General features: G+C 31.2%; 2 protein-coding genes and 1 long non-coding RNA gene across 3 annotated transcripts; 1 reads left to right on the top strand and 2 right to left on the bottom strand.

Annotated features, from left to right (window-relative positions):
• The first annotated feature begins 1,835 nt into the window (after positions 1–1,835).
• On the top strand, positions 1,836–5,351 carry LOC145569248 (uncharacterized). Its single transcript, XM_081628612.1, has 3 exons — positions 1,836–2,224; positions 3,138–3,286; positions 5,063–5,351. The coding sequence occupies exons 1-3, from the start codon at positions 2,033–2,035 to the stop codon at positions 5,199–5,201; spliced, it is 480 nt and encodes a 159-aa protein (XP_081484738.1). The 5' UTR covers positions 1,836–2,032; the 3' UTR covers positions 5,202–5,351.
• A 1,774-nt stretch (positions 5,352–7,125) lies between these two features.
• Positions 7,126–8,785, bottom strand: LOC145569247 (uncharacterized). The gene is made up of 2 exons (XR_014096075.1): positions 8,319–8,785; positions 7,126–8,186 (listed from the first exon to the last, which is right to left on the bottom strand). It is a non-coding gene; the product is annotated as an uncharacterized LOC145569247 (long non-coding RNA).
• A 7,195-nt stretch (positions 8,786–15,980) lies between these two features.
• LOC145569246 (dof zinc finger protein DOF3.7-like) lies at positions 15,981–18,114 on the bottom strand. The gene is made up of 2 exons (XM_081628611.1): positions 17,792–18,114; positions 15,981–17,299 (listed from the first exon to the last, which is right to left on the bottom strand). The coding sequence occupies exons 1-2, from the start codon at positions 17,813–17,815 to the stop codon at positions 16,139–16,141; spliced, it is 1,185 nt and encodes a 394-aa protein (XP_081484737.1). The 5' UTR covers positions 17,816–18,114; the 3' UTR covers positions 15,981–16,138.
• Between the last annotated feature and the right edge of the window lie 4,870 nt (positions 18,115–22,984).

Below are 22,984 nucleotides of genomic sequence, written 5' to 3'. Positions count from 1 at the left end.
AGGTGGGGAACGATGTCATTACTCCAATTACTCCAAATTGTTTGTTGTAGACCTTGTAGTATTAAACTAGACCCCACAAATTGACTTGTGTAGTTGTGTTTCTTCCAACTGATTTCCTTCAACATTAAGAAATTCGTATGATTTTTCTCAAAATGCATGGCTTCTACTAATAATACTTGTAGTTACTTATGATTGTTGTGGTTGTACGTGTTAGGTGAACATGGCCTACTCTAGTTGCAACGCTCAAAAGTGAAGCTATGTGTGTTTAGTTTGGAGTTACTTAAGTGTAAATTGGCTCTAATCACCAACTTTTCCAAATTAGTTTGGAGTTTCTAGTGCTCTAACCCTTTACTTTTTACTTCTATGAAAGCATATGAGATCGAATTGTGCTCCTATGAGCATCTCAATCGCTCTATACCATGAAGAAAGCAAAAGACTGGGATGTGAAGATGAATGTTTATAGTTATAAAACCGAGTACAAGTGCAATAAACCGTATTATGATTGAGTTTGTGTAATGTTTTAAAACATTGTATTGTAATTTGTATTAGTAAGGCCCAATTTATAAATTAAAGGCATTAAACGTCCATTTTAACTACATTTTTTCAAAAACTAAGGGTTTGTTTGGCAATACCGTGGTTTTCTATTTTTTGGCTTTTTTGTTTTTCAAAATCATATGATATATGTCATATAATGAATAAAAAAATTTGTGAAATTTATTAAACTCATAATAATTTTGAAAACTGACAATAGAAAAGTAGAAACATTTTTTTCTTATTTCCTATTTTTGGTTTTTTATTTTAAAAAACTGAATACAAAAAATGATGCTAAATAAAGCCTAACTTATTTATTGAAAATCATATGACATTTACTTAAGAATTCAAAATTAACTAATACATATGTTTACATCTATAGTGGATTAAAGTTTTAAGAGAAACACTATATTTAGAAGTTATGATTGTTGTAGATAAGGTCTTCCAATTTGCACGTTCTTTAGTATTGTTGTTTCATACTTCCATTCACAAGGAATGATTAGTTATATTTTTTAGCTGGCCTTGATTTGACTCAATGCAGATGAAAAAATTGAAATTTTTTGATGCACTCAAGTACCCATTAATGAACTAATTTGTATTTTGTAGTGGAACACAAAGAATAATAACCCTCAACCACTCATTAAAAAAAAAATTAGAGTCGATATATGGATTAAAACTTATTTTGATAGAGAGAATGAACTTTGTTATGGATATAAACTTAAGAACTAACTATAAAAAAAAAAAAAAAAAAAAAAAAGGAAAACTGGGGCTAATATCAGCCAAATCACTAATGGTAACCTTTAGAGCTATGATTACGAGGGAGAGAAGCAAACATAATTCATATATACACTTAAATCAATTCAAAATAAACATAGTTTTTTTTTTTAAAAAAAGAGAGATTCTCGGCTTACTCCTAAAAAATTGTATAATGATGCAATAAAATAAAGGCAATGAAATTTGTCAAATCTTATCTACAACAATTATAACAATTTGTCAAAACAGAACAACTCTATATACAAAATTTTGACATTTTGCATTACTCTTGTATTTTCTTTAACCCCAATCCTATCGCTAATTTTAGTATGTTACGGCTACATCTATCTTTGTTTAGTTATAATACACGCTTCTACTCTTTTTTTTATAAGAATTATGGAGTATTTGACAAACTATTTTACTAAAAATTGCCCAATCGGGTTGATAAGTTGATAACCGACACCAAAACTATTCATTCTTATACGGCTACACCGTGTGGACTTTGAAGTTAATTGCACATTTGCACCTCAATTCTTATTTTAGTACAGTTTGTTGAGCCAATCTACAATAAATATACTTGTATAATTGTATTTTCGTAGAAGACTGAATAAGATTAATCCTGGAAATCGACCTTCAAAAAATATCCTACCCAAAACTTAGAAATCAAAATCTTCTTATACCCTTTATTTGATATTTAAAGTTTATACAAATTCTGAAACAAAAAACCCAGAAAAATTGAAGAAGAAAAATGGAGAAGAAATTGATGTATGTGAGAGCAGAAGCATCGAAAGAAGTGAATAAGAATACAGAGTGGATGACGTATCCAGGTGTATGGACTACCTACATTCTCATTCTCTTCTTCTCATGGCTTCTTGCTCTCTCTCTCCTTGGTTGTTCTGCTGGTATGGCTTGGACCATTGTTCATCTTTCTCATTTTCTCGTAAGTTTCTCTCTCCTCCCATTATTTTTGGGGTTTAATTTAATCCCCTTTTCCCGATTTCTTCGATTGAATTTTTGTTTTGTTTTTCTGGGTTTGGATCTCTGTTTTCTGGGTTTCTGAATAATCAAGGATTAATGGGTATATATGGCTGTATTTGATGATCAAGAAAAGGGGCGCAAAATTGGAAATTTGGTTGTTTTGAATGTATGGGAATTAGGGAAGATTTGTGTATTTATGTGGAAGATTTAGTTTTAGAATGGTATAAACCCTATAAAATTCTGCCTTGGAGGAGTAAATTGGATTAATAGTGTTTGATGAAGGATGGGTTATGAATGATTATGCTCGCTTGGTGAGATTATGTGGAATTCAATTTGTTGAGTAAACAAAATCCAAGAAATCTAATTACTTGATCTGAAAATTGTATATTGGTCAAGTAAACGGTGCCATAGAGGTGACTGATTAACTGAATTTTGCGGGTTTTGGTGATCGCGGTGTCATGGTGATTGTTGATTTATTTTGACTTTGGTAATCATGATCAGATTGCCTTGCAAGTTCAATTATCCTGAGGTTTATGAGCCTGACTAATCATGTGTTCAATTGTTCTTTATTTAAACTCAACTCAACTACCAATAGTTATACTGAATTCTGCCATTGAGCATATCTCTTCTGTGGCTCCTCTGGCTCGTCTCTTCTTGATTTCTGGGATGACTATTAGATGCATTTGTAGTTCTTGGTCGAGTAGTTTTTTAGGGAATTATACTGTTTGCTCTATGCTGTTTGATTTTTTGTTCAGTTGCAAAGAGTGGCAAGACATTTGGATGGTAATAAACCGTGTTGGTTGGTAGAAGAAAAATGTATACATATTTCTTGACCATGTTTTATTAATGCATTCCACTTTTGCTCTTTCACTCAGGTCACTTATCACTGCTTTCATTGGAAGAAAGGCACACCATTTTCTGATGATCAGGGTATCTACAATGGGTTGACTTGGTGGGAGCAGATTGAAAATGGCCAGCAGCTTACTCGGAATAGGAAATTTCTCACCGTTATTCCTGTGGTATTGTGAGTATCTTTAAAATCATATAAACTCTAAATGTCAGAAATATAGAATGGACATATGTAGGATGAAAAATGAGTCTATTTCAAGTTTTCGCCTTGTTTGTTCTGTAAGTTGCATTCTTGTGCTTGGGGTGAAGCCAACTGATTTACTTTTTAGGGGGCGGGGGGAGGGGGTGGTGCTGGAGCACAAAAGGGTAGTGTTCAGCTGTTAGCCATTGAGAGAAGAAAACACAAGGTTGAGGAGGCTTGAGCATGCGTCTTTTAGGTAGTTTAGGATATGATTGACTTCCATCCAAGCAACCATTATGCCAGAACCCAGGTTGCAATCTCGAGCTGACATTTTATATATGTATCACACAAACTCGCAGGGAGGCCCCTGTTAATCCCTCCGTAGATTCGTCCTTGCTCTGTGCACATTCAAACTTTTCGACCTTGCTCATAGGAAGGAACTATTGTTTGTCAACTTTATTAGAAGATTCTGGCAATCTGCTGCTTATCTGGTTGTGACTGAAGGCAGATATCTGGGAAATGTAAAGCCTTTAAGCCTTTGTCAGGTGTGGTAGCATTGTTTGCCCCCTCTGAGTCATTCGATTCACCTAAGAGTCCTAGACACAGTACTTCAAGTTGCACTGATTATTAATGTGGCAGGATAGTTTTATGTCAATGTCCTAGTGATTGTACTTGTAAGCAGAAAATCCCACAATATGTTACGAAGTATTTATTTATATAATACATCAATTACCAAAAACTCATGAATGATGCGCCTTTAAAAGTTTAGGGTGGTGTTTAACCTGTTGCTACAATAGTCATACTGGAGTAGAAAGTAAGTCCTAATTGACTTTTTAACAAGCTATGATACTCGGACTTGGCTGTCATATGAAAATTTTCCATGTTTGGGGTCCAAAATGAAGTGTCAAGTCTCCAGTTCTCCATTCCATGTTAGAGTATTAAATGCTTGACACAGATGCTTAAGGTGAACTACTGAGTTGGACTATCCAAGCAACATAGAAAGGTCAATTAACTTCGAGTGTTAACGATTTGGGCAGTGTAATTTGAGAAGCGTTTTTTAAGCTATCTATTCAGCAGTTCTCAATTTAATATTGAAGATTCGTTTGACTTTGTCTGTCATTTATGATATGAAGCCTATAGTTTGTTTCCTTAAAGTGATAAAATTTCTTTTGTGATTGGTCATTTTAATGGTTACAGATAATAGTAAGATATCATACAGCATTATGATTTGATAGATATTTGTGAACACTTTGTTGACGGGTGCAACTGTTTGGTTGTCTCACCATTTACAACAAGTTTTCCTTTTCCCTAGTTGGAGCAAGAGGATTGGGTGGTTATAATATGTCATTTATATGTTGCTTGGTAATGGAACACTTTGTAGTTGTTAGAAGTTACTATTGTTGAACTATTTCTTATGTGTGAAATTAGTTGTCTTACATATTTGCCCAGCCTATCTTATTCAACAATATGGTGTGATTTTATATAATGTAACCTTTAATACAAGCTGTGTTATTTCTATCCTTATTCCATCACTTGATTCAAGTAATCGTATGTTTGAAAATCTAATCATAGAGTAACTTGAAGCAAGGATATACAAAGTATGAGAAAATCCATTCATTATTCATTACTAATTACAGCACAAGTGACAGCCTTTTCCAGACATTTTATCATAGTACTTCATACTTGTATATGTTGATTCCAAAGTGGTATCTCTTGAGTAACTTAGCTTGCAGAACAAAGTATTTACTACGGATGTCTATTTTCTCACAGGTACTTGATTGCATCGCACACAACCGACTATCAGAACCCAATGCTTTTCTTCAACACTCTTGCTGTTTTTGTGCTTGTGGTTGCCAAGTTCCCTCATATGCACAGGGTTCGCATATTTGGAATTAATGGAGAAAACTGATTAAAGATTTCTCACTTCCATAATCTGCTATTGTATGATTCTTAATTGTTTTGCATATAACGGTGTCATTTTTATAATGGAAAGGGTGTATAACCAAATTTTTTGGCTAATTGGTCAATGGCAAGGCAATATCAAGTACCTGAGCTGACATGTCTAGCTTTTACGCATTTTTGGACGGCCTGTCTGCTGATTGCATGAACTAGTTACTCATGAAATAAACATGTTTGTCTATTAATGTCAGCATCAAAGGATAGAATAGGTGAGGCAATATCCATATGTAAAAGTGTTTACCATTGTCACAGCCTCACAGGCAATCCGCAAATTTAGCTTTTGATTATTTTAGGCTTGCCAATGTTCTTTGTTGTATGGAAATTAGGGTGTAAAAGGGCCTTAGTAGAACTCGATTACGCACCACCTCGGAAAGCTTGAACTTGAGCTAGAAGCTGGTTGTGCTCAAGACTTGAGAGCTTAGAGCAACTCCAATGGTTGTAGCTAGGGACTTGCTTGTAATTTGATTAATTCCCTAGCTACTAGCTTGACCATTAGAGCTAGAAAACTCAATTAACTTAGCTAAGCAAATTAGCTTTGCCAAGCTAATTTGTTTGAGAATTAAACTTGCCAAAATAAAATGCTCATTGCACCAATTAAGCTCTTTCCATGTATTTTCTATCCAACAATTACTATTAAGCAAATAACTAGCCATTGGAGCAAAAAGTAGCTAAAATGATAATTAGCTTAAAAGCTTATGTGGCATGTCAAGCTAATTGTCAAATTAGCTTGCCATTGGAGTTGCTCTTACGAGTTGATCCAAAATAGAAATGATCCTTTCCCATTTTAAATTAAGTAATAAGTTTTTTTTGAATAGCAATTAAGTAATAAGTTGAGAGTTGCTCATCTTCCTTGATCAACCATGATACAGTAGTATTAACGGGAGTATATACAGATTTAAAAAGTGCATTGAATTTTTTTCCATTAGAGAAGAGGTTCATCTTTGGTCATCTTATTAAAAGCTTTGAAATTAGAGAATGAAGAATCTATTATTTATATTTTGTTATTTATCATACAATAAGATAATTTCACCTTTGTCCCTGTTAAGCATGTCACATTTGAATATTTGATGCGAGTATATACTTCTATAATCTATACAAGTATGAAAGTTTAACTTCCCCACCATCTTACCATTAAATTAGGGAAAATTTCACATGAATAATCCAACCTTTGCCTCATTCTCCCTAAATAATCCAACATTTCGATTAACCCTGAATAATCCTAAGTTTATTACTTATATTCTCATACTGTGCCTATTTGACTGGTTACCTGAACTTCAAGTAACTTTTTTTTTTTTTAACTTAATTTTCCCCCTCCTTCCTTCTTCCCTCTTCAACTCTATTTCAAAATTTCAGCCACCATCACTACCACCTGTCTACCTGAACTTTCAGTCACCACCACCTCTACCATCACTTACCTCATCCCCACCCAAACCCAGACCCGAAGCCCTTCCCCCACTCCTACCTGTTAGAAATTAAGCTAAAATTGGACAACTTATCTGAAATTCATGAGACGCCATGGGAGATGTACCACTGCCCTAAATCAGAATTCCCCCTCTACGGTGCGGCAGGACTGCGGGATCCAACTCCAGGGTTAACGTCTCCTCTTCTGACTTCAGTGCACTCTAAAGAGAGGAGTAGGAGTGTCTCTTCAAGAAGTATGTAGTGTTAATTGTAGTATGTGGTAGACAGAGAGGTATAAAGAATTGGAGTATATAATTTTCTGTATCTTTCATAGCTTTTTGTAACACCCCCAAATCTCCCTCTACGGAAATACTAGTATAATACGTATAATTGTACCGTAGAGATAGACTTAGGAGTGTTACCGCCGCGTGATTACGTAAGGCTACTCAAAATTCTTAACTCAATAACAAAACTTGCAGCGGAAACTCAACTTTCGTTTATTAATACTTATAAAAATAGTAACATTGTTATGAATACTCAAAATAAAGATGAGACCAACATTCCTAAACTAGGTGAATCCATTCCCGGGACTCCATATGCTCAATTATTGACTCCACCTGAAATTAGTCAACAGTGCTTACCATTACGGTAAACAGGGCGAACCAAAACAAATAAGAAATACGGATTAGCAAATTATGCTAAGTACGATAAGTGCAAGATAATGTAAACTCAATTTATTTGCAAACATGCTTTAAAAATCAATTCCAATAATTAATCCAATAAATTCCAAAACCGATTCCAATGATTCAATATTCAAAATAATAGTTAATAAAACCAATTCCTTTATTAAGAACCAATTTCTTTTAATTCAATTTCTCACCCAAGTGTGTACACCCCCTAAGCTAGTCTCCTTATATTACAAGGCTATTCTTAAGGAAAGACCCGGTCATATAAAGTCCAAGGCCTTATCAATAAACCAAATCCGCATAGTGGGATTACCAACATAGTTATAAAGCATTTAATAATAATTCAATGGTTCAATAAATCCTTTTAATATCCAATATAATTCAAACTCCTTTTTAATAATTCCACACACTTCAAAATCAAAACCTTTTAAATAGATACTTGAGAATAAAATCTCATATTAATAACTTTTCAAAATCAATAACTCTTCCTTAAAAAAAAAACCTTTTATTTAATTCAACAAACCTTTTAAAATCAAATCCTTTATTTAAACATGATAAGTAATTCAAACCATTCAAAACATGATTTAAAAATCAATCATTCAAAATACTTTTATTAAAACAAATATTAAAATCAATACCTCCAAACATAATTTATTTCATAAACCATAATTCAAATCAATTTAATTCAATTATCATAAAATCATTCAAAACAATCACTTTCAAAGGTATCTAGCCACCTAAACGTACCTTGATCCTTGCTAGAAAAACCACACAAAAAGAACCTCAAGAACCTTGATTCCGAATATCAATCAACACTTCACACTTTTAAAGTTCAATCATGAATACACCTTGCAAATAACATAACCATAAGGTTATCATAAACTCAAATCTAATGTGCATGGACTATGAAACTCTTTTAAAATAATACTTTAATATAAAATTATAGCTTTGAAATAGGTATTTGTATTTTAGAAACTAACCATGAAGAAGATAAATGATTAGGATTAAAGAGAATTGAATTTTCGTAGGAAAGAATAGGCAGAACTTGCAGAGGTCATAACTCCTTCAATATAACTCCGAATTGGGTGCTTCTTGAGCCTAACCTCAAGGATTTTTTGAGAGGAAAAATCTTTTGTGAAACATCAATACCTCAAAAACTGATCAGAAGTGCCCAAAAACCGGCTTTAAAGGTATACGAAATAATATTTGTATGAAAAGTATGAAAAGGTTTAGGGAAAAGAAGAATAAGAGATAAGAAGAGAATTGGGTTTTCGGTGTGAAGAATATGAGAGGTATGAAGGGGTATTTATAGGCTAGCTCATGCAAGAATTATGACAAGAGAATGTAGGAAGAATTATGGTAAAAAGAATTAAGGAATTACTTGGAGAAGTGAATAAAAAAATATGGAAACTTTTGATATTAAGGTGATTAAGAATAATAGAATTTAGGAAAGTGTGTTTGTCATGAAAATAATAAAGAAAAAGAGATTACTTGGGGAATAATCAAAGATGAAATAAGGTAGGAAAATAAGATGATCAAATCTTTGTGAGATGGAAAATAGGAATTAAGGAAATAAGGTTTTTGAGGAAGATAATTAAAATACAAAACTAACAAAATAATTAACCTAAAATTAGCATATGGTGGCCGAAAATATTGAGCATATCTATGCGCATATTTTCGGACCTCCACTTATAGTTTTAAGGAAATATTTGCTAGATTTTAAGGATTAAAAATGATTGTGTAAATAATATATTTTGTATAAATAATTAATTAGGAAAATACCAATTATTCACTAAATAAAATAACTAAGAAAATCAGATTTTCTACACATAGAAAATTCGAAAATCATAGTTAATAATTTAGGAATTTTTGGCCCTTTTAAATAAATAATAAAATATAATTTTGTTTAATTAAAATATCCGAAATATATATAAATAATCCGGTTTTTAAAATAAAATAAATGGATAATAAATCTTATCTAAAATCCAAAAATAATAATTAAGTTTTAAAATACTTGAGGCCCCGAAATTCAAATATCATTTTGGCTCCAAAATTCAAATAATAAAATAAATTACTAAAATACCCTTTTTAAGAGAATACTAATTAGAAAATACATTTCAAAAATACGGGGTATTACACTTTTTCTCCATCGTATATATATAAGTATATTGAGATCTTATAATACCATATACAAGGGAGAAGAATCAGGGAGGAATATAAGTAATGGAGATGTTTATGCCCAAAATTATTGTATTGAATTGAATAATTTTGGGGAACAAAATAGGAAATATAATTTGGTGGGTAATATTTTGTGTCTGAGAACATATTGGACAAAATATCTTTCATTGACCATAAAATTAAGTTTGGAGCAATCAACTCCAACACTACCTAGGCTCGAAACCGCCCAATCCCACATAGCCGAAACCACCAGCCCCACATACCCAGACCTCGAAACCACAAACTCACCTCCCTGAACATTCCCGCCACCCTTTCCCCTCCCTCATCAAACTCCATTTATTACCTCCCCATGACCCTGTCAAATCTTATTTGATTTCCTTTTCTCCTCTCTCTCACTCAATTAAATATTGGGGGCATATGTCTTCAATTATGGGGTTGTAATAAGCAGGGGTTGGGGTTGTTTTCTTGTTGGTTGTCGTGGGTGGGTGTGAGCGGCGCGCCGAGGTGGGTGGTTGGTATTGCGGGTGTTAGTTGCTTATGGTGTTGTTTGTGGCGCTGTCGTAGGTTGTGGGTTGATGTTGTGGGTATTGATTGCGGTTGTGTTGTGGGTTGTAGGTGGTGGTGTTGGTGGTGGTTGGGAATAGTGTGTTGAGTGGTGTTGGTGGTTGATAATGGAAGAAGGGAGAGGAGAGAGAAACAAGGAATAAGAGATTTTTTTTTTTTTAAAAAAAATTTCAGAATTAAAAATAATGTTTTTAATTTAAAAAATAAAAAAAAAATCGACCAATTAGAAAATGCCACGTGGATGATAACTGGTTGTAAAGGGTAGGGTGACCTGCTAGGGTTGAGAGAAAATAAATAGCAAACTTAGGATTATTCAGGTTAATCCAAATATTGGATTATTTTGGGAAAATGAGTAAAAGGTTGGATTATTGGTGTGAAATTTTCCTTAAATTAGTCTTTTTTTAGTGTTTAAACTAAAGTTTCTTAGAGCTAAGTATGGACATACACACACTTTTAATGCTTTATGGGGATTATTAATTATGTATTTAGGGTTCTCTTTACTACTTGATTTTTCATTTATGTGTTTTATTGATGTAAAAAAAAAAAAATACAGTATAAACATAAGATTCATACTCCTTTTGTTTTGTATTATTCCCAATATTTTTCTTTATGTCCGTTTCATAATAATTGCAACCGTTTTTGTTATCTCTCTTATTAATTTCTCTCTCTAACCAACCCCACTTCACTACTTTTCTATGAGTATTATTTCTCTCTTATACGAACTACTGTATACTCCATCCGTTTTAAAATACTTGCTTCATTTCTTCATGCGCGGAGTTTTAGGAGAAATTGGAGAAAGTAATAAAATTTGAAGGTAGTTGGGTAGGCGAAAGAATAAAAAATTATAAAAAGCAAAAGTAGTGGAGAGAATTAGAGAAAAAGAATATGAAATGAACAAAATATGATTTATGTTGGGTCCACTATGTGAGAGAAATGAATTAAGTATTGTAAAAGCTTTCCAAATAAGAAAATGGAGCAAGTATTTAAAAACGGCCGAAAAAGAAAAGTGGAGTAAGTATTTAAAAACGGTGGGAGTATTAAAAGCCCTAAAGTCTACTCTATATTTTTTTAAGCTATGTGCACTCCTAATCGTGACAATTATTACAAAACGGAGTAAGTATAAATTAATTTACTCTATCCGTTTCATACTTCATAGTGATGCTATAAGTTTCTCTATAGGCTAACTCCGTACATCATGTTTTACAAAAATAAAATCTTGTTGTTAATCTTTGGCTCTTAGCCTCTTAGGTCCCAAAATTATTTCCCCATCTTCACCATAAGATAAATTTTTTTCTCATACATCCCTTTCACAGAACCACTACAATCTTTTTTAAGGTCAGAGTAATTCAGGGAGATCAATTTTTCTGACGGTAAGAAAGACAATATATACGTATGAGTTTTATAACAGAAACATTAAAATGAAATGGACTTTAAAATATACATTTTATTCTACTCACATCAATTAAAAACATGTACCGTATAAAGCCTTATTCTTTTGAGCTGTTATGGTTTGTTCTGCTCTATTGAGCTCTATTTTACTGACACCTATTTTAATATGCCGAAATCCGTTTGGTTCGTGTTATTTTAATATGCCGAAATCCGTTTGGTTCGTGTTGTTTAAATCATACTCCATATTAATGTCAAGTTTGCATCAAAAATTATATACGAATCAATTGAGTGTAGGGGGACCTAATTTAATTGATAAAAAGCTAAATATCTCTACAAAATCTTATCGCCCTATCCCCGTAGTTCGAAAGCTGAAAGCATCAGCGTAGACTGTAGAGCATATAAATTAAAGCATAAGGAATCCAACTTCATTGATATGTAAAATCACAGCTTTTTCTACTTTGATTATTTTGTCTCACTTTACATATCATTACTAATATCTATATTCAGTAATAATCTTTCAATAAATATTATTTTTTTCAATACGTGATTAATTATCAAATATTATCGATCTTCAAATGTTATAATCATACACTTTATCATAAAATATATAAACCCACTTGTTACATATAGTATCATACTATCATACTTGGTACGAGTATTAATTTTCACTTAATATAATTAAGTCAAAGTCTTATGTATAGATTAATCGATGATTATGTAAAGTCGTAAATAGTGTTTGCCCTTTGGCAGTTCCAAAGAGTAAAAATTAGCAGAAAGGTGCAATTTAGAAATTAATATAATGTTACAATGAGTTCTAGAACGATTATTGACATACCAACTTTATATTGTATCACAACTTTTTCTTGATTTCGTTTTAACTTAAGTTCACTTATTATACGAGAAATACGTGAGTATTCTTCAATGAAATTATCTTTTTTCTATCCTAGTTCTCTTCATTGACACCCAAACTAAAGTAAAGTCTATGACTCTCTTAGGGCCTGTTCTGATTGACTGAGCTGAAGTGAATTAAACTGAACTTATTGCAACTGAACTGAATATTTTATGAGAGAAGGAAATTAAGAACTGAACTGAACTTATTGGAGTTGAACTGAACTGAAAATAAGCCGAAAAGAATAGGCCCTTACTCATAGAGCTGATCGATATAGTTTTAAGGCTTTAACAAGTTCAATTGTTCAAATGTGTGCTTAGAAAGGTCAGACATCTTTTTTACTTATCTTTAAATGGTATTGTAAAGGACTTTATTCCGACCAATTATATGAAGTATTTCCAACCCTATGGGTTATATACACTTCCCGCTCATTGCTCATTTCTATCAACCTATCGTGGTATCACGTAGCTTCTTCAAAAAGGGAAAAAAGGAGACAATATCGACTTAAAAAAGACCTACTTCATCTAGATACCATGTAAAGATGTCAAAAAAATTTCAATCCAATCTGACTTGAAAAAATTCGATTCAAATTTTGACTCAACTTTAAAATATATCCAACTAGACCCACCGAACTTGACCTAGTATTTGAATTGCCACCTATAAGTGGTGGTTATCATGGTGTATGAGTGGTCATGGGTTTGGAAATGACTATTTTGCCCTTATCTTAGGGTTTGTTAAATTACTCTCTATTCCCAAGTCCCTAACTACTTCACTGGTTTTTATTTATTTGCCTCATATTCAATTTTGAGTCTTCCCTAATAATTTGTCCTATCTAAACTTGTGCTCTTCACTTGAACAAAGAGACTTGGTCTGATTTTAATAAGGTCTAACCTGGTGTGATCAGAATTTTTATTATTTAATCTGATTTAATAATTTGCCTAAACTTTAACCGCATTTTAATAATAATCTATATAGATAAATATTATCAAAATAGATATTATTAGATTCGTCTCATTATGAACTTTACAAATATATAAATAATTTTCATAATTTTTTAATATGCAATAAACGATATTTAACAATAAGTAAATGATAATTTAAAATTATAATTTGAATGTTTCTAATCTGATCTAATTTGGAGTATTTTGTAGTGTACATTTTACATGTATGGCAAATAAAGAGAAACGGAGAGAGTAATTATGAATGCTAAACAAATTAATGTTGATTCCCAATACAACAAACCAAAATCAGCCTTCTGGCCCTTCTCTCTATTCTTTTTCTTTAGTACGTACGATTCATAGGACAATAGGAGACTGGGGTGCTAAACTTGGAGACAAATGTTTATACTATAAACATTTGTCTCCATTTGATCAAACAGATATTCGACCTTAGGCCACAAAACCTCTAAAAAACAACCATTTTTCAGAAAATGGCTAAACACATGCCATAAAATTGCATGCTGAAGTTGTCTTTTTTACCAGAATTATAAATATTCTTGTTATCAGATAATATCATATAATCCTCCATATTTAATTTGTAAACAAAAATTCCTGAAAAATGAAAATGAAAATGAAAATGCAATGCAGTGGAAATGACAAGACAAACCCAAGGAGTAAGAAACAAGAAAAAGCAACTCCCTATGAATTCATCATCATCAGGAGGTGGGGAACTGCATATCATGTTGCATGCCTCTCTTTCTCTTTCTCTCTCAACAATTACCCACTTGTGACGCTCAACATTATGTGGTGGATAACAGCAAACAAATACACACTTTCTACATTATTACCCACAGTATAGTAAGGAATAGCTAACTCGAATCAGATTGACCTATATAATGAACCTATTTGATAATTGGGCGTACTTCTTTAAAAGAAAAATATACTAGTGAAGGCCTGTTCTGTTCAGCTTAAATTCAGTTTCTAATTTTCTTTTATCCTAAATAATTCATTTAATCTCTATTCAGTGCAATTCAACCTCAATCAATTCACTTATTTTCAGTAAATTGAAATAGACCCTAAATATTGACTAATAATATTGTATATACCAGTATAATAATATTGATTGTATGTTGTATAAGTATTAATTATATAATTAGGATATAATTTAAAAATTATCACATTAGAAGGTCTAGATCTAGATGGATCCATTAAGTGGGCAAGATTATTCCTTTAGCACACTACCCTAGGAGAATGTTTGTGGGTCCCAGCAAGCACCCCCTCCCTACCTGTTAGACCAAAAAACAGGAGGGTCTTTGTCAGATCTTTCACACAATCTCTAAAATATAGAAATATGAAAATTTTAAAAAAAAATAAAAAAATGTTGATATTAATTACTCTAAATCCACACTCAATAGGAATAGTATTATAGGTAGTGGTACTTGTTGAGCCAAGGGAGGAAGGAAAATGACTAGTGTTTGGATATAGAAATTTAGTAGGTGGAACCAGCATTATATATTTACATTTGTACATATTTGAACTTGTAATTTGATGATAGTGGAGCTAGTACTAATAGTGGTGGTTCGACTGTGTAATTAATACTCCGTACCCACCAGATAGATATAGCGTTCATCACTAAATTATACGGCATTCTCGGGAAAGATATATCATCCCCAAATCTAAAATTGCACAACAAAATAAGACTTACACTTAATTATATAACTTGAAAGAGAGAAGAGCTGTCTAACGTCAAAGACACTAACACTTTATTGGAAAGCCCCATGTGAAGTCATGAGAAATCAAACCTGGGATTTTAATTTTACTCTATTTATTTTGGTTTTTTATGGGCTTTAATTGCTTTATTTAAGCTCCTTTCATTATCATGGACAAAATATGCTTTAATTAATAGCTGCAAAAAATCTCACACTTGACCTTAAAAATGGGGCCTCCTTGTTATTAAACCTCCTAGCATGAACTCATAAAACAAGGGAAAGAGAATACAAATACAATCATATTCTTGAGCACCCATGATCTGACCTCCACTTTTATTCATTTATTTTTTTTCTCTTTTTGTTTTTTAATTTTTTGTTTTTCAAAGAAAAATCATTTTGGAGATCTGTACATGCTTATTTGGATAATCATATATCATCATTAAAAATTTCAAAACAAATCAATAAAAACGGTGAATAAAACAAAAGCATAGAATTTCATCATCAATTATGACTAATAGTAATTAATTCATTAATTAATTAGTATCAACATACAAACCCTTTGATAAAACAAGTACTCTCAATACAAAAACTACCAAATTATAGTAATTAAATACAATGATAATTAAACTATTTTCCTCCATATATAGCAAGCCAACCAATGACACTAAGACACTGATGCAACATCATCTGGAAAAATTCCTCTTCCAATACAAGACAAACACCATAAGCTAAGCTAATTAACTTTGCTTAACATGGTATATGGGCAAAGCCCCTCAAAAATTATGGGCTTTTCCTTTTTTTTTTTAAAGCAAAAAAACTAAATTTTTTTCCCACTTCAAAATCCCACAATCATCAGTAATTAATTAACAAGCTAATCAGAAATTAAGAGGAATCATAAACCCATATTGTATCCCTATTATCTGTTAGCTTTTTTTTTTTTTTTTTTCAAAAAAAGAAAAAAAAAAACAAAAACCCTTCAAAACAAGTCATTTCAGATATCACCCCATTAAGAAAATCTAAAAGAACAAAGGAGATAGATCAGATTTAAGAGATTAAAAACAAGAAAATTAAGTAAAGAAAAAGAAAAAAAACCATATTAATTACTCCATAATTTGTGCAAATCTTGAGTAAAGCTACCAAGATCCTCCAGAACCCAACATGCCACTCCAATACCCAGGTGTTGAAACATCTCCTTGTTCACCATTTTGTTCATGATGATTATCACCACTATTATTGTTAGTATTACTATTAGTATTATTATGATCACCACTAGTAGATTGCTTTAAATCTTCAAAAGGAAACAAAAGCCTTCCATTAGCTGTTTGTTGATTTTGTTGTTGATGATCAGATACTACTTGTTGATGTTGGTGCACTTCTCCTTGCTGTAAACTCCCATACCCATCTCCAAGACCTTCAACAAGCGAAAAATTCAAACTCGGCTTGTAATCTTGTAAGGGAAACCCGGATGGATAGACACCGCCGCCACCACCACCAACACTGTTGCCATTGGGATGATCCGGAACCGGAACTGGCATTGGCATGAAGGGGGTTAGTCCCCTTGAGGATGTAAGACCATTCAAAAGCTCCAAAGCCGAAAGATGATGATTATTAGTTGCAGCACTACTACCATTAGTACTAGTATTATTAGTAGTATTGGCAGAATTTGGAATTTGGGTTTTAGTAGCTTCAATAGTAGGCAATTGCATGAATTCAGAAAGACTTCTGAATTCTTGCTGATTTGGTGGAAACCCCAAATTTAAATCTTGACCTTGATGATGCAAATTATGAAGCTGTTGATGATGATGTTGATGTTGATGTGGATGATGAGGGTGGATCTTGTTATTAGGGTTTTGATGAACAAAATGATGTGATTGTTGTTGAGCAGCAACCAAATCATGAGAAGAAATCTTTTTCGACGACAACGGCGATGAAGATGAGGTTGATGATCTCTTGTTCTTCCTAGAACCACCACCAACAGGAATGTTTCTCAAAGAACCGCCTTCGGTCCAATACCTTCTACAAGTCTTGCAGAAGTACCTTGGTTGAGTAAGGCTGTAATTGTTGTAGTAGCAAAACTTGGTGTTGGTTGAATTGCACCTCGGACAATTTACGGCATGATCCTTTTGAGGCCTTACTTTCCTCTCTAAAGAAGTAGAACTCGGTTTCGAATTGTTGTTGTTATTGTTATTGTTGTTACTATTACTGATATTGGTGTTTATGTTTGTAATTTGGGCTGTTGCTGAGGATGAGCATGTGTTGGGGATCATTTCTTCCATTGGTTTCACTAATATCTCCTATAACACACAAAGAAAATATAAAAAAGGTGCCAAAAAATTAAAATTAAAGTGAACAAAAAAGAAAGAAAATAAAAGGTAAAGATTGTTTAGCTTCAAGATCCAACAAAGTTAGTCAAAGCAAAAACAAATTAAGATGAAGACAGGTGACATACAACCAAAACAACAAACCCCAACAAAAAAAAAGAACTTTTTTTTTTTTTTTTTTTTGAAAAAACAACAGAAAAGAAAATTCACTTTTGCAGAATTATAGCAGCAGTAGCAGCAGATGATATGATAATAATAACAAATTAATCCTTTTTTCCTAGCCAAAAATAAAAAGATGAACACTTTATTTCCTTTATACAAGTATAAAATCTCAAACAAATTATATTACAAAAGAAAAATAAAAAAAAAAAACACAAGAAAAACAAAAAGGTAATAAAGATTAGATCTTTATTTGCTTCAAAAAGATTAGATCTTTATTATCTACCAATAAAGTGGAATATATACCTGAGGCCATTGAGCGGTGTCCATGAACAGATGAAGAAGAAGCAGAAGACCCAAAAAAAAAAAAAGTGGAAGAAAAAAAATGGTGTTTATATTAAGATTAAAAGTAGAGGTGAAATTGTTTGTTTTTTTGAAAAAGGAGAGAAAAAGGAATGTCTGAAATGAGTTAGGTTTCTCTCTCTATGACTAGAAGTTGTTTGTCTGCGTTTGTTTGCTTTTTATGTGTTGGATGGATGGATGAGTGTAGTGTGTGTGTGTTTTTGTGTGAGAGAAATTAAAGTGATGAGAGAGAATTGAATTGAAGAAGAGGCAAATAAATACTCCTTTTTTTTTCGTTTTTTTTTGGGTGCTAGATTAAATTTATTACAAGCCGCACAGCAAGAATATTTGTCTCTGCCAATTTGATTTTGTTTAATTTAATTGTACTTTTTTCTCTCTCCTTTGTTAAAGACCACATTTCTAATGGATACAAGTTCTTTTTTAGGAGTTATGAGAGGAATTGAGAAGGGGAGTTGTATCACTAGTATGAGAATTATTATCTCCTTATGTGTTTCATTTTATTAGCAATAGTTTGGTATTTGTCACTATTCGTATAATTTGGTTTGACTGTGTTTAGTTATTGATATGTAAGGCAAAAAATACTCTATAGTTAAGAGATATTTTATTAGATTTGTCTCAATATATATGTTCATAATATCAATTTTATAATTCTTACTTAATTATAATTAAAGATATGTATTGTCTTGACACTATGCATCAACAGATGTGAATGTCAATAAAACTGTTGCAAGTAAAATGAAATGGAGGAAAATTTTAATACCATTAAGGGTCTGTTCTGATTTAATGAATTAGGCTGAACTGAAGTAAACTGAATAGTTTATGAAAGAAGGAAATTAGAAACTGAAATGAAGTGAACTGAAATTAAGTTGAAGAAAACAGGTTCTAAGTTAAGTTTAGTATATGCTGGTATAAATTTTAATCAAATTTATAACTTAGAAGAACAATGTAATGAATTTCTAAAAATTATTTAAGTTCAATAAATAACTAATAAATGTCCTTATAACAACTTAACAAGGCTTTTAATTTATTTATTTTTTTGTTAAAAAAAAAAGAGAAATTGAGTACCTTTATAGAAGCGAAGAAAGTATAATTTTCATGGTTTTCTTCACATGTTTGATTTGGATTTAAAGTGAAGCAAATAACATTGTACAAAGTAGATTATTAGTGAAAACAAAAGTTGATAAATAGTACTCCAGAGTATTTGAAAAAAGTGTGTCAAATATTTAGATACATAAAAAGTAAAAGTATTTTAGGGTGGATGGAGTACTTAGAATAACAAAGTATAAGGATTATACTTTGTTTAATTGGTACTCCTGAAATGAGTCTCATGAAGTTTAATACTTAGAACTCATAGATACAAGGTAGAAACGATATCATTACTCCATCACCTCAACTTATGCACAAGTATAAGGATTATCTTATGCGATGGTGGGTGGGTGTGTTTGTGGGATGTTGTGTGTACGTATGTATATTCTGTGGTGGTGGGCATTGTTTCTCCATGTTGCTGACCAAAATTAGTCAGAATTAATCAACTCTCTCACACTATCCCACTTACAAAAAGTTGCTCTCAACTTGAGTTTATTCAATTTAAGTTATTTAACTTAATGTTTACCGTAATACAGCCCCACCATTTTTTTATTATAAAAACATTCCATAGATGACTTGTAACATTAAATTTTAGAATAAAAGGTACTTTTTAATACTGTAGAATTTGAAACATAGAACATAGAAGAATTTAAAATATTCTTGTACAATAAAGTAGGGTTTATTTCTTCTTTCTCATTTTTTAAAAATCAAAATACACATTTTTATATTTGTATCCATAAGTACATGCATAATTAGTTGGTCATTACTCCATTCTTTCTTTATTTTTCAATACTTTATATCATTTTAACTTTTTTTTTTTTTTACACTTTTTCCTAACAAATTAAATTGACCATGTATGTATGGTAGTATGTTTACTAATTATAAGAAAATCAAGTTCATTATTCTAGTTATTGTTAAGCTAATCCCAATAACAAAAAAATAAAATAAAAAAAATCTCTAGGCATTTTAAATTAAAATAAGATTTTTTTTCTTTTCAAAAAAGCATTCGAGTTACTAGTAATTAAATATTTGAATAATATGATCAGAGTGTGTGCTGGCAAATGTTACAAAATAAAATTAATCAACTTTTTAACAAACGGTGGAAAGTATAAATGTACTCAACATTTATACATTCTCTGTTATAGAGCAATTTATATAAGTATACAATAACATAATCTCTATACATGAAGTAATTAAAATGACAGGAGTTAATTAAGAGTCTACCTAGAAAATATATAAATGTAGTAAGCCATGTGAAATACTAGGTATATATATGTAGATTTTATGCCACTAATGGAGAGATTTATCATTAAAATTTTGGCATCACCTAACATGTTATATACTTATATTTGTACAAGATTTTAATTAGTTGTATATTGATCATTGTAACAATGCGGCCACTCCTTGAACTTTAAGCACTCAAACTTCGAATGCAAGTCTTAAAGCTCCTAAATGGAGCAAGGTTGAGTAGGATAAAGCTCAACTATGATCAGCATTAATAATACAATAGTATAAATCTATATCTATACTTATATATTAAAAAGCGTTTCTAAAAATATTTATGTGCCACATGGCACCCTCGCCATGTCATCTTTCAATTATGAGCATATTCTAATAAAAATGTCTATCATGAGATTCAAACTCATAACCACAAAAATATACATTAGGTGTCTAACCATCTCATCCATATATTAATCATGTTTTTATACTCGACTCATAAATATATAAGTATATAGATTGGATAGAGATTTGAACATTTAATAACTGAAATTCTTTAAAAAAAAAAAAAAATCGATCCTATTATTTGCTAATTATGCTAATCGAGGTAATACATACATACAAGCAAGAAAAATTAACTATTGTTATAATTAATTTTAGTTATTTAATTATTTTGATAATAATTATGTCTTTATTTTCATTATATTATAAATTATAAACAAAGGATATGTTTATATAATTTTTTTTGACAGGAACACGTTTGTATATTTAATCAATAGTTGTTCCATAAATAATTTATTCAAAGGTTTAATGAAAAACTATTATAAAACGAATAAATAAATAATAAAGAATGATCCTATCTATTCAATTACAAGTGTTCCAAAAAAAAAAAAATCCCAGAGCATCGCCTGGGCCACACACTAGTTATTTTATAAATTAGAGGATCGGAGTATACTGAATTAACTAATTGTTTTGGTTGTATTAATTTGCTATGAAAAAAATGCTTGCTGCTAACACAAATCATTATTAAAAAAAATAAAATTGTACTATGCATATTTTAGCTATACATACAATGATACAAGAGATATCCAATAGTGCAATTATTGTCACAACATAATGTTTTATTTGATTCGACTCATGATCATTCAAGTTTCTTTTGTAAGTATTATAATTCTTCCGTTTTTTTTAGTTGATACGCTTTTATTTTTACGGTCTCCTAGATAATTTTTTAAGAGATGAGAGATAGGAAGAAAAATAAGATGGATCCATGTAGGTAGGAAAGAGATAAAGAGAGAAAAGAATGTTAAAAAATAAAATGTGTTGCAACTAATTAAAAATTTCCAACATAGGAAAGTGTAGCAACTAAAAAGAAATAAAGGAATTATGTCTTTTCATGAAAGAATAATTTTAACTTAACATAAAAGGTTAAATACAATAAATTCCACGCAGGATAAGTATCATAGGACAATAGAGGACAAAAACATAAATGTGTCACTCTTTTCACTTCTTAAATGCAATACCAACTTCATTGTACAAAAAACCATCCATTAATTCATTCTCTAGGCAGCAAAATCCATATTATATGTAAAATAAAACAAGAAAAAGAAGTACGAGTAGTAAATAAATAAAGTTAATTTGACCAAGCAGAAACCGTGGCCTTGAAGACAAGACCATAAATTCATAATTTGTCGTCCTTCTCTTTTTATCTCTTCTTTTGTACGTTTCTTAAACGATTGAGAAAATATTGAAATGGTCCCTTAGCTTTGAAAAATATTGCACCATATATTATATCTTATGTTGTGATGTTTATGATTGAATACATAAATATGACTAGATCGATCATGTGAAACATCAAATAAAGAGTAACAATTATCTTATGATAGTTAGACCTTGGCAAAGTAAGTCACTAGTAATTGACACCTTGATTAACATAGCCCAGCAAACTATGTGTTCCATTACTTATGAATTATGATGATATGCTTGGATTGATCTATTGTAATACACGCTTCCGATCCTTTGATTATTACTTCTTTCCAACATTATAGCCATTTCACTTCAAACTCGTTTTTCTTTGATGGTTCGTCATGGAACATGTGTGCGTGGCGTAAATATGAATGTATTTAAGTAGTTATTTGATATTTTACTCACTTTGCCGTTAGTTTGAATTTGTTTCATCTCATCATTTGAGTTACTTTGATAAGAATTGTATTGGATAAATTTGTTTTTATACTCTGTATATGGGGTAGTGGTGAATAAATTAGAGTAGAATAATTTTTCGTACACTACATGCATGAAAGAGTTTCTGTAAACCTTTGTGAAACACTAATTGAAAATTTAATGTTAACACAACGATGACTTAATATTATTTGCCGTTCACTACACAAAATTTTGATAAATCTGCAAAGTAATAAGGGTTTGTATACAAGTAGAGTTGAAGTATGACTTGTCACTAGCTAGCTAGCATGTTCCAAATAAATAATCAAAATCAACACACATAATTTTCTTCTATTGCATACTAATTAACATAATAATTAACTAAACTATATTATCTCTAGACAGTTCACACTTCAATTCACATGTAATAATAAGTAGGAAGATATCTTAGTTAGTGGTGTATCTTTGTTTTGAAGGTACAGTTAGAAAAGAATATCATAAAATTGAAGAAATAATACTAAGGACTATTTTAGATGGTTACATTCATAGCAACCTGTCAAGATCAAGTAATTAACTAGACAATGAGGTTAGCTTTTTTGGAACATAAAAGATTTTTCTTTTTGACTGAAAAAATAGTTTGTCTATTATGTTACATGTTCATGTTCAAATTCTATTCAA

The sequence above is a fragment of the Chenopodium album genome, chromosome 11 (genome assembly GCF_948465745.1).
Source record: "Chenopodium album chromosome 11, dcCheAlbu1.1, whole genome shotgun sequence".
Classification (NCBI taxonomy): domain Eukaryota; kingdom Viridiplantae; phylum Streptophyta; class Magnoliopsida; order Caryophyllales; family Amaranthaceae; genus Chenopodium; species Chenopodium album.
This window is presented reverse-complemented; position numbering and strand designations above follow the sequence as displayed.

What these genes read in the sequence shown, in the direction of transcription:
- LOC145569246 (XM_081628611.1), bottom strand. Translation starts at nt 17,815, where the DNA reads ATGGACACCGCTCAATGGCCTCAG. An exon ending in ACACCGCTCAATGGCCTCAG is followed by an intron (nt 17,300 to 17,791) that starts GTATATATTCCA and finishes TGTGTGTTATAG; the next exon opens with GAGATATTAGTGAAACCAAT.
- LOC145569248 (XM_081628612.1), top strand. Translation starts at nt 2,033, where the DNA reads ATGGAGAAGAAATTGATGTATGTGAGAGCAGAAGCATCGAAAGAAGTG. An exon ending in TTCATCTTTCTCATTTTCTC is followed by an intron (nt 2,225 to 3,137) that starts GTAAGTTTCTCT and finishes TCTTTCACTCAG; the next exon opens with GTCACTTATCACTGCTTTCA. An exon ending in ACCGTTATTCCTGTGGTATT is followed by an intron (nt 3,287 to 5,062) that starts GTGAGTATCTTT and finishes ATTTTCTCACAG; the next exon opens with GTACTTGATTGCATCGCACA.